Below are 12554 nucleotides of genomic sequence, written 5' to 3'. Positions count from 1 at the left end.
TGATGTGACTTAATTTTTTACCTGCTTTCCTAAAAAAAAGAGGAATTAAAAAACATTTTCAATAAAGTAAATACAATATGGATATAATGATCTCATTAAGCTATATTTGAAAATTAAATGAGTAATTCATATAAAGCACTTAGCTTAGTACCTAGCCTACACTAAACACCCAATAAATGTTCTCTGTTAATGTTAGTAACACCACTCATGACACAGCTACTACCAATCAGTTGGAGTTGGCACTTAAGACCCATTGGATTTAGATGGTTTCCCCCAAAAGATCTGTTCAGGTCTAACAGTCTGTGGTTCTACGAGAGGGATAGGCAAGTCCTGGCTGCAGACCCAGAAGCAAGCCGGAGAAATGGTGAAAACAGCCTTGTGGAATGGGAATGGCTACCAGCTTTTTTGCAGTGTCATAGGAAATCTTGATGGTTAACTTGGGAGAACACCGGTATAAGGCACAAATTAAGAAAGGAGAGGCTGCAAGAGTAAACAGTGCTATAGAGCTGGGCGACTTTATGTACTTTGGTATACTTACTCCAAAGGGGGGTTTTCTTTTAACATTTTAATTTCAAGCTATAAAATTGAATCACAACGTCTAGGTATATAGTGTTTGCTTTGGATCATCTCTCCCCCACCCTCCTCCTTCCCTGAAGTGGGACACAGGTTGTTGTAGTGAAATGAACAACATCATCACCTAGTGGCCTGTCCCTCAAAGTGCTGACATAAGATCCTGGTCCCAGAGAGCGGAGAACAGGTGCTATATCCTTGCCCTTATGTTAATTCAACAAGCATTAAGTGGGACTCTGTGCCAGGCGCTGTTCTGGTGTCTTGGGGATGTAGAACTACTAACAGAAAATGACAGATTTAAAAATAAAATTAAGGAAGTGTCAACACGGAAACTTCCCAAAGTGACATTGCATTTTAATGTGTTTATTTTCCACTGGTTTTCCACAGATCATAGATGAAGAAGAAACACAATTTATGAGTAATTGCCCCGTTGCGGTCACCGAAAGCACCCCACGGAGGAGGACGCGGATCCAGGTGTTCTGGATAGCGCCCCCTGCAGGAACCGGCTGTGTGATTCTAAAGTAAGTGAACAAAGAAATCCTTGGAACACTTCACTCCCCTTTCCTGTGCTCTCTCGAAGTCTCCGTGGTGCGGTTGCAGAAGGAAAAGTGCCTTTATTGGGGCATCAGACAAGTTGTATCATCTCTCTGCCCTCCCTTATCTTGACTCTAAAACAGGACTATGGGCGGTCTTTTGTAAAGTGCTATGAAAAGAATCAATCACCTGAATCTCTGTTTTCTTCCCATGCAATGATCTGCTGGTTACTCTCTATCTTCCTAGAGATAATGATCCTATGGCTGGTCAAGAAAAATTACGACCCGGGTGAGGATAATTTTTGGCTTCCTCCATCTTGAATACACCCCCTGTCCTTAAGCTGTGCTAGGCTGACCTGAGACCTGACTATAACCTCCGTTGGCCCCAGGCTCTGCTTTATGATCCTGTCTTCTTCCTTCTCCCATCAAAATTGCCCTCTTGCACCGCTTGCTATGGGGCATCTTGATCCTCATCTTGGTGAGTTACAATAGATGATGAGAGGTATGAGCCAGCCAGTGGTTTTCCCGTGAAAGGTGGCATTATCTCAAATCTGTGCTTCCAAAGTTGTATGTTATAGAATGATGTTCAGGGAGATGTAAATAGGTGGGCAGGAAATCAATTTCTATGGTTAAGTAACTTTGGAAGATGCTGTATGCTATATATCTCCTTCTTGCAGATTCACAACATATATTAGCATATTGAAGGTTTTGCAAAGTCCTGCCAAAAAAGAAGTCTGTTTAACTTGGTTTCACCCAGCATTTCCCAAACTTGACTGCAAAGCTCCTTTTTTTGCTGAGACATCTATTAACATTAAGTAGTTTGAGAAATGTGGCTATAACCTGTTTTAAATACATTTTAAGGCTCTATAGAGTGATGCTGAGAATTTTAGGATTTCAGACAGGCAAATAGTCATGGGTAGATAGATAGGCAAGGCTCCAATGCCAGCATCCAAGAAACCCTTTCTCCTGGAGTTAGGGGCTGGGAACTTCCCAACCATCTTCTACTTCTTTAAATCCCCTAAGGCCTTATGTATATATTTGGTTCATTTGTCTGAACCTGTGGCAGGTGGACATTTCTAAAGACTTACAACTACAGCCCAGCCCTGAGGAGAGACTGATAAGGAGGCATTCCACCTAGGCTCTCCAGTCCCTGCAGTTTCTGGACCCAGCTGTGCCTGCCTTATGGGAGAAAAAGAAAGCTTGCAGAGATTTCTGGAAGCCTCTGTCCATTGTCCAGATGCAGTCTTGTCTTTGGCCTCTTTTTGCTGCCATCTGTATGGACATCATTTATTTTTTTCTTAGTTTAATGCAAGCTGAGCATCCTTCCTCAGATTCCTTGAGAAGTTTGGCTTTTGGCACTAATCTACATTGGTGATTTGTTTTAAATTTAGAAGTAGAATTTATGTATAAGTATAAATCCCAATATATAACATGTATCTAGTATCTAGTTGCAATGTGGGAGAAGGCCTTGTGGGAATAAACGAAGACCACTGAACTGAGAAAAGAGGCTATTTATTCAGAGCTTGCTATGTAGCAAGGAAGTCAGCTGCCATCACTAGCATTTGACAGAGACTCAAAGGCAGGCAGAGGAGTGGGAAAGCTTTACAGTGAAAAATAAGAGAAGATTGTGGGTACTTTCTCACTGGAGATTGTTGGCATGGGGAAGCTGAGGGCGGGCTAACTAGAAATGGAGCATCTGATGTGATTGGTTTGGAGAGCATATTAGGCTTTCTCTGACTGGTCCTGAGATGGAAATAGAGGAGGCAGTGGGGCAAAATTAGAGAGTTGACATCGTTGCCCAAGTCCTAACTGTTCTGGACTAATGGCTACAGACGTTGTGGTTTGGCTTCCCAGGCCATTTACTGCAGAGGTTGTGGGTCAGAGTTCTGTCGTCACTGTCATATACAGCCTGGCCTTTGTCCATTAGTATATTCAGTCTCTCAGCCTGGAGACCGGGTTCTCAGCTTGGCTTTCCAGTACCCACACCCCTGCCCATGGCAGCCCTATCACTCCACAGAGGGGCTCTCCAATATCAGATCTGTGTGATGAACTTCCTGCTCTAAAACCCTTATCCCTTTGGTGTAGATCTCTGGTTTTCTTTGACTTACTCTTCTCACAAACCAGAAGCCTTTGATCTTCCTGTTGGAAGCCAAAAAGGCATCTCTTGTTTACCGTTAACAATGAACATATGTGAACATATGTTTATCCATTAACAGTAAACAAATGTGGCTTGTTCAGTCACTCATTCTTTCAGTAAATGTAACTGAGCTTCTATTTGCACAGACGTCCACAGTGTACAGGCAACTGAAGTTAAGATCTTGGCCCTAAAGGTTCTCACAGGCCAAATGGAGGAGAAAGAAAGGGGCAACCAGTACTGTCTACCATGAAGTCAGCTGCACATCTAGCGGGCTTTGTCTAATTTAATCTTCACAACAAACTTCCCCCTTTTATGCAGGAGGAGACAAGTCTCAGTGAATTAGGCAAGTTTCTTGAAGTCATACTTGCATTTAATGCTAAAGCCCCATGTTCTTCCTTTCTTTTATCTTTTTCTGAAGGAATTAAATGTAATCTATAATTATTCACTAAAGAGATCATTTTATAGGTAAGATGTAAATACATTCACATTGTAAAATTTCAAACAGTGCAGAAAATAGTGAAATACAGAAAAATGCAGAATACAAAAAACGTGAAAAATCCCTGACATTTCTCCCAATAAATCCCACAGTCTTCTACCCCAAAGTAACAATAGATATCAATTTGGCGTGTATTTGTTAGACTTTTATCTGTGAGTTTATACACATATAAAAAAACATACAAGTACCCTTTACACAAATGGTATCATGGTCTACGTGATGTCCTGAAATTAAATAGGTTTTCACTAAATAAAAGGTATTAGAGATATTTCCAGGTCAGAACATATGGATCTCTGTTTTTAAACTGTTGCATATAATCTACTGTGCAAATGTGTTAGTTATTCCACAGCTGATGGACATTTAGATTGTTTCCAGTTTTTTACTATTACCAATAATGCTATAATAAACATCCTTATACATACCTCTTTGAGCAAATATGCAAGTTTTTATCCATGGTAGCTGCCAAGAAGTAGGATCATAAGGGATGGACATTTATAATTTTAATAGACACTGCCAGATTTTCCTCCAAAAAGCTTGCCAACTTAAACACTCTCCCTGACTGTGAACAAGAGAGCCTGTTTCCTTACTTGCTTAACAACTCTTTTTTTTTTTTTAATTTGGCTGCACCAGGTCTTAGTTGTGGCATGTGGGATCTTTAGCTGTGGCATGCGGGATCTTTAGTTGCGGCATGTGAACTCTTAGTTGTGGCATGTGAGATCTAGTTCTCTGACCAGGGATTGAACCTGGGCCCCCTGCATTGGGAGTGTGGAGTCTTAGCCCCTGGACCACCAGGGAAGTTCCTCAACAGCTCTTGATGTTTATCATTCTTTAAAGTTCTGCCCATCTGATGGTTAAAAACGGTGTCTTGTGGTAATTTATATTTTCCTGATTATTAGTAATTTAAATTAAGAATCTTTTCAAATATTTATTCCATTTTTATTTCCTCTTTGTAAATGGCCCATTCATATTCTTGTCCATTATTCTAATAATGTTTCTTTTAAAAATTGATGTTTATATATTTCCATATATTTATATATAAAATATATGTGTATATTATATGTATAAAATATATTTTATATTATGCATTTTATATATAAACATATGAAATATATAATTTAATATATTTAAACTATATGTTTAAAATTGATCCTTACATGGTACAGATAATAACACTTTGTTATAAATTTCAAATATTCCTCTCCATCTTTCTCTTAACTTTGCTTATGAGTATCTAATCATCCAAAAATTTGGAATTTTGTTTTAGTCAAATGTATCCATCCTTCCTCTTATGAATTTTGATTTGTATCTTGTCTAAAAATAATCTTCCTACACCCAAGGTTATAAATATATTCCCATATTGTTAATATTTTTATAGGTTTAAAAATAAGTTTAGGTCTTTAATCTTCCTGGAATTTAATTTTGTGAATAATATGGTATCAATAAGCCTCAAGAAAAAATAGATGGCATGCTCCGCATGAGGTGCCAAAGGGTCGTTGAATCAGGGTTCTGATTATGATGGTGTGGCCAAAATAAAAGTGAGAGGAGCCTTTAGCACCCATGTCTGAAGGGGCGAAAGGAGCGTGCAGAGGACAGGGCAGAGAAGACCACCACCTCCCAGGGGCTGAGAACTTCAGTTAAGGGAAGCTACTAGCCTGAGGTGACCCACAGGGATCCCAGTCTTGATTCCCTGTCGATTCTCCCTTTTGACCTTGACTCCCACCACGAGGACAACGAAGCCTCGTTGATAGAGTTCACACAGATTCTCCTCTCCCGCAAAGAACAGGGTACAGAAGGTTGAAGGAAGTAGCTGGAGGGACAGACCAGAGCTGTCCACACAGCTGGGAAATGAAAATCTACCTATTTTTCTCAAAATGGCTAGGTAGTTGTTTCACATCCATTTATCACATAGTCTGTCCTTTCCCTTATTGTTTGAAATGCTACTTTAACAAATATAAAATTTTTATACATGTCTGTTCTGTTGATCTTTTTATCCCTGCACGAAACCCACACCATTTTATAGCAAAATTTTATTTTATGTTTTGATAGCAAGTCATCGCTCATTAATCTTCTGGTTCAAAATGTTCATGGCCATTCAATTAGATTCATAATTCCAGACGAATCATAGAATGAGTTTGTGTTGTGTTTAATAAAAACGTATATTGGGATTTTGAATGGTGTTGCAAACCCTACAATATGTTTTTATATCGTAGCAACCTACAATGTGTTTTCCCAGTTAGAAATATGGAATATCCCCTCTTCAGGTCTTTTATGTCCTTCAGGAAAGTCATGTAATTTTTCCTCATTTGAGTTAAACATTCTTGTAAGGCTTTTTTTCCCCCACAGGTATTTTATACTTTTATTGCTTTTGTGAATGGGCTCTTTTTTCCTGTTAAAGTTTCTAATCATTGATTGCTTGTGTTTAGGAAAGCTATTGATTCTTGTACCTTGAGTTTGAGTTTAGACAGTGCTGAAATCTCTTAATAGTTCTAATGCTTATTTTTCATTTGGGGGGGAAATAATGAATGAATATACCTTTGTATCTTTTTCATGCTTTAGTTTATTATCTATCACCTCTAATACAATATTAAATAGTGATATTCATGCTTATTCCTGATTTTAATGGGAATACTCCTATAATTCACTTTTAAGTATAACAGGAAGTACAGGTATCAAACTGATGCCTTGAATCAAGTTGAGAAATACCCTTTATCTAGATGAGAAAGTTTCCTTGTTTTTTTTGTGGAAGGTGGTATTGGAGAAACCAATCACAACCAGTATTCCATGTGTCCAGAGCTGACCATCACTGAGAAAGACTCAGAGTATAAACAAGGATCGTGACTTTCAAGACACTTTCCTGAAGTCTAGTTGTGGTGTAAATAAAAATACGTATGCAAAACTTAGCCAACCCAAGACAGACATGAACTGGGGACAGATTAAACATGGTTAGTCAGAAAGTAGATGAATGAAGAATGTAATAATGGGAGCACCAGAGCTCCTTAGAAAGGTTAGTTTATATCTTGAAGGCAGTAGTAGGCTGTGGATAAATGGACAGGAGGGAAGAGGTCATTCCAGGTGAAGGGTGTGAACAGAGTGAAACTAACGTGAGAACTTAGAGGTGAGAGTAAATATGGCGGCACTGGGAGACAGTAAACAGACAGACTTGGTGAGATTAGAAGGTCATTGGAGGCCGAAATTCATTGCTAAATCATGCAGGTTCTCCAATGTCAAGATGAAGAGGTTGAACTTGATTCAAGAGGAACAAGGGAGCCATTAGTGGATTAAACAGTGGACTGACATGCTAGAAGGAAGATTCACTAAAAAGTTAGTCTGGGTGCTTACGTCTGGCAGCAAATTCCAGGAGAGATGAAAGGGGAGACACTAACTCTGTTGCAGAGCCCTCACTTTCAAAAATGGGCATTTGTGTTGCTGTGTTTGGGTGATATTCCTGGGAGAAGGCAGACTGGTAGTGTAAGCCGCAGAGCCTGCTAAATATCTGTAGGTGACAGCTCTGAAGCCCACGTAGCTGGTTATGTTCCTTTGCCCAGGAGGGCTGGGAAGGGAAGCGCATCGCAATTACAACTTTCCTTTTGGCACAAACCTGACACCATTTCCATTTTCCCTTTGGATGCAAAGATTTGAACATTTCTAAATTACAGGGTTTTGAGACATCCCTCCTTATAGCCTTCTCCCTACAAGTGAATGACCCAGCACTTAAAGTTTCCGTGGCGTGCTTCAACGCTGCAAACTGTTACAACAAAGTGGTGACTGATTGAAAGAAAAAGCCTCTGTGAATAGAATAGATGTTTACAGACCCCATCAGAGGGAAGTCCTATCCCCTTAAGTCTGATAAAAGTTTTGTCCCTGGAAGTGATCTTGTCTTTCCATACCTTCATTGCGTACATTTATTACTAGACTTCTGACACCCACTTGTCACCTCTTAGGAGGGTTTTGAGATGTGGGTTGCCTTACCCTGGAGGAGATAGTCACTTGGTGAACCATTTGGGGAATTCAACCGTATGAAACAATGATTGGTTGCAGGCAGTAATAACAGCCCAGAGCCAAGCCCTGGTCTAGGTGCATTATAGATACTCATTTAATCCCCAGAGCAACCCTATGAAGTGGATACTAAAGAGGATGCTAAGGCACAGAGAGGTTAAGTAACTTCCCTAAGGTCACAGGGTAAGTGACAGAGCTGGGATTTAAACAGAGAAGCATCTGGGTTCCGGAGTCTGTGATCTTAGTACTGTACTCTACCATCTCAGGCAGGTCAGGTTCACCTGCCACTTCTCCTTCTCCCCCAACATGATTAGTTGCCATAACTGCCTCTTCTTTCTCTCAGTTGCTTTACATTCACTGCCTTTTTCACAGGCGCTTCTTGCCTCACTGTTGCAGGAACCTTGTACTGCTCACACTAGTTCCTTGCCCTGTGATTCTGCCTCTTACTGGTATAAGAATTGCTGTCCTCATGCACAGCTGAGTCACACCGCTTACATAACAAACTTGAAGGGGGCTCTCCATCACCTTCCAGATCAAGTCCGGAATCCTGATCGGAGCATTTTTTAAGTCTCCCTATGTCCTTTACCAGAGTCCCTGACCAGCCTCTTCTTCCACTGAATCCCTCCGTGAACAATGTTCTCTTGCCATTGTCGTCTGCTCACTCTCTTGATAACATTTATGGAGCACCTACTGTATGCAGTCAATGAGGATTCAGAGACTGTCTCTGAGAATGTCACAGTCTAGGGCTGAAACACAAAACAAATCAAGTCCACAGTCCTTCATCTGCATTTCTGAAACCCAAAAAGCTCTAAAATCCAAAAGATATTTTCTTAACTCATTTAAGACCCAAACCTGCCTTGAACTGACTTGAAGTTATTTATAGTCTTTTAGTGTAAATATTAATGTGTTTGATGCTGCCCCAGACCCTGATGGGGATGTTACAAAATATATGCAAAGTACCCTGTATTATCTTTCTGAAATCCAAAAATATTCTGAATTCTGAGATACCTCTGGCCTCAAGGGTAACAGATAAGGGAACTTGGCCATCTGATGGGAAGTTTGGTCATGGATTGCAGGGGAGGCAGCCCTCTGGCAGGACTGGGATTCACAGAAATATTAAAAACGAGCAATTCATTTCTTGCACGTGAAATAACCTGTTCCCAGCTGCAGCTGCTACTAGATCTGAGAACGTATTCAGTGTTCCCCATCACCAAAGAATGAAGCCAAAATTCCTTCGCGAGGGGTCCAAGGTCCTTAGTGATGTTTGCAGACACCTTTGCAGCCTCATTTGTTGCTCCTCCTCCCACCCAAGGCTGCAAGCTTCATGGAGGAGGGGATCAATTTTACTCATCTATGTGGCCCTAATGTAGGGGTTGGCAAACCACAGTCTGTGGGCCACGTCTGGCCCACTGCCTGTTTTTATAAAGAAGGTTTTATTGGAACACAACCAGGTTCATTCATTTCTGGATTGTTTAGGGCTCCTTTCACGCTACAGCAGCAGAATTGAGAAGTTGCAATAGAGACCTTATAGCCTACAAAGTCTAAAATATTTTTTATCTGGCACCTTATAGAAAAAAATGTACTGACCCCTGCTCTAATGTATATACCCCAGTGCCAGGAACTCAATAACTGCTGATTCTTGGCCTGGGTTCTCCTAAAAGCCCAGCTTAGACAAAGGCTTGTGTGCAGGGAGTTTATTTGGGGAGTGATCCCAGGGAGAAGGTGGGGGCAGTGGGGATGGGGGTTATTTGGTCAAGTGTTATTGACCTGGTCATCACCATAGGCAGTCGATGCTTGCCCCTGCTGGGACCTTTGGAGAAGCCATATGACGTGTGTCTCAGAGCAGCGTGCCCAGGAATGAAGGGGGAAGCCATTATCCATTGGTTTTCATCCTCCATTGATCAAGGGTAGCCCCACAGGCATTAATGCCCCTGCGCTCTGGGCTGCAGGTGTGTGAAGGTTCATCAGGTTCTGAACATGTACTGCAGCATCAAGAGAAGCTCTGGGACAAGAAGCAAGAGGTACACCACACAGACAAGGTATGCATCATCTAATTACAGTGGACAGAGCTGCTCGTAGCAACAGTGGATGGAATCAGAGTTGGGATGAGAGGATGTGAAGAGGCGTATAGAGATGCTCAATGCATCAGTTAGTATGAAGAGTAGTATAAGTAGCTTACATTTATTGCCAAGAACTATGCTAGGTGCATTGCATGCCTTATTTTACTTAATCTTCATAAAAGCCCTGTAGGGTCTTTACTATATTCTTCCCATTTTCTTGATGAGAAAACTGAAGTTTAGAGAGTTTGTATTCAGGGTAATAAAGCAGTTTAGTGATAGAGCTGGGTCTTAAACCCACTTCCACTTGACTCCAAAGCCCTTGTTGTTAACTAATCACCACTAAGCTACGCTGACCCGCACACCCCCACCTTCTGCCTCACTTGGTCTCTGAAGCCTGGAGAGGCACAGGACTGCCTGGGTCCAGGAGGTGTTGCTCCCAAGTGAGGAAACTAAATGTCCTTTAGAAAATGGAAAACAAACCCAAGGACCTGGCAAGAGAAAGACTTGTTAGTGAGGATAGAGATGAGTATTAGGAGGGATTAGCCAGAACTCATAAGATTTTGTAACTTCATGGAGCTCACCAACTCTTTTTATCTTGGAAGGAAATAACACAGAAAACCCACATCTGATGACTCTGTGTATGATTTAGAGGAATCTGGCAGGATTAGAAGGATCTGATGTGGCTGAAGTGCAGCTTACCCTGCAATTTTTCTGGCATTAGCTATTGAGAAGAACCACAGGCTCCTTTGTCATAAGTCAGGGTGGCTCTCCCTTGAGGCTGGCTAGAACCTCAACAATGCTAACTAGGGGTGGAAGCAAGGAATCTACAGAAAAGGGGGTGGGAAACCCCAGACCAGTAGAAGAGGCTGGTTCTTGTGAGAGCAGTTGGAGAAACCAAGACTATGGTTTAAAAGGGGAGCATGAGGGCTCCCCTGGTGGCGCAGTGGTTGAGAGTCCGCCTGCCGATGAAGGGGACACGGGTTCGTGCCCCGGTCCGGGAAGATCCCACATGCCGCGGGGCAGCTGGACACGTGAGCCTGCGCGTCCGGAGCCTGCGTTCCGCAACGGGAGAGGCCGCAACAATGAGAGGCCCGCGTACCGCAAAAAAAAAAAAAAAAAAGGGCAGCATGTGCTTGGTTCAGGAAGACTTAGATACTCTAAGACATGTCATCCAACAGGTGGAATCCAGATGCCAGGGCTTCCTGGGAGGCTGGCAGTGGCATAGTTCCAAGGGAGCAGTCCAATGGCGGCAGAGTTTCGTTCAGCAGCTGGAGTCCCAGGTGTAGGATCCAGCCCCTGGGGAGAAAACTGGGAAGAATTAAAAGAAAGTACGTGCTGTGGAGGCGCTCCAGGCACAGCAGGAAACAGGCTCAGATGGAACACTGAAACCCACACTGCAAGGGGCAGCGGTGTGACCACAACTCGGTGGGCATGTGCGAGTGAATGGCCCACCCCAATCATGCACAAGGACCCAGAGCCCTGGCAGCAAGACCAGTCCCAGTCCTATCCCAGTGATGGAGCAGAGATTGCCAAGATATTCCAGGCCCTGATCGTGGTGGGATCAAAACATGATGTTTAGATCCTGTGGACATTTTAAAAATCGAAAGTAAATTCATATAACATGAAATTAACTAGTTTAAAGCCATCAGTTTGGTGGCATTTAGTACATTCACAATGTTGTGTAACCACCACATCTGTCTAGTTCCAAAGTATTTCCATTGCTCCAAAGTAAAACCCTTTACTTATAAGCAGGAACCCCATTTTCCTCTCCCTGCAGCCCCTAGCAACCACCAATCTGCATTCTGTCTCTACGGATTTACCTATTATTGATATTTCATATTAATGGAATCAAACAATATGTGATCTTTTGCATCTGACTTTTTTCACTTACCATAATGTTTTTGAGGTTCATCTATGTTATAGCATGTATTGATACTTCATTCCTTTTTATATCTGAATAATATTCCATTACATGTATATACCACAATTTGTTTGCCCCGGGACATTTTTTTTTTTTTTGCGGTACGCGGGCCTCTCACTGCTGTGGCCTCTCCAGTTGCGGAACACAGGCTCCAGACGCGCAGGCTCAGCGGCCATGGCTCACGGGCCCAGCCGCTCCGCGGCATGTGGGATCTTCCCAGACCGGGGCGCGAACCCGTGTCCCCTGCATCGGCAGGTGGACTCTCAACCACCGCGCCACCAGGGAAGCCCTGCCCCAGGACATTTTTGACATGAAATGGTCACAGGATAAAAATGCAATAATGAAAAATCATCAGATGGTATCATATCTACATTAACCTTTCAATCCCTATACATATTTTTTTAACCAGGGAATATATAGTAGACGTGTTCCTCCATTCCTGAGCCTCACCCCTTCCCCAGGTAGGACAGTGACGGCCCTGGGACAAGGGTAGAAAAGGACAAAGAGATGTTTCCACACCTACTTCGTCTCTCAAGGTCATGGAGTAAGTGTATTGGCCTGCTAGTGGGCCCGGCTGGGACCCAGGGCTGGGTCTGGCCTGCTACAGGCTGGGTCCTCAGGCTGCAGGACTGTGGTTTTCTTGCATCTGGTGTCTGCCCCCTGGTGGATGAGGCTGGTCTAGAGGCTAGTGGAGTCTTCCTAAGGGCAGGGCCGGGGCCCAGGGGATTCTGGGACTGGTGTCTGCCCACCAATGGATGGAGCTGGGTCCTGGGCCCTCTGGTGGGCAGGGCCATGTCCAGAGGCAGCTGTGGGCTCAGGAAGTCTTTAGGCCGCTTGCCTG

General features: G+C 42.7%; 1 protein-coding gene across 1 annotated transcript in view; it reads left to right on the top strand.

The window, feature by feature from the left end:
* The window catches only part of SPON1 (spondin 1), a 276478-nt gene that overhangs the window by 79220 nt on the left and 184704 nt on the right, over positions 1 to 12554 (top strand). Inside the window, exon 3 of the mRNA XM_024756961.1 lies at positions 958 to 1091. Coding sequence (XP_024612729.1) covers positions 958 to 1091 — 134 coding nt within the window. The remainder of the gene's footprint in view (positions 1 to 957; positions 1092 to 12554) is intronic.

This window comes from Neophocaena asiaeorientalis, unplaced genomic scaffold (assembly GCF_003031525.2).
Source record: "Neophocaena asiaeorientalis asiaeorientalis breed wild unplaced genomic scaffold, Neophocaena_asiaeorientalis_V1.1 scaffold504, whole genome shotgun sequence".
NCBI classification, from domain to species: domain Eukaryota; kingdom Metazoa; phylum Chordata; class Mammalia; order Artiodactyla; family Phocoenidae; genus Neophocaena; species Neophocaena asiaeorientalis.
This window is presented reverse-complemented; position numbering and strand designations above follow the sequence as displayed.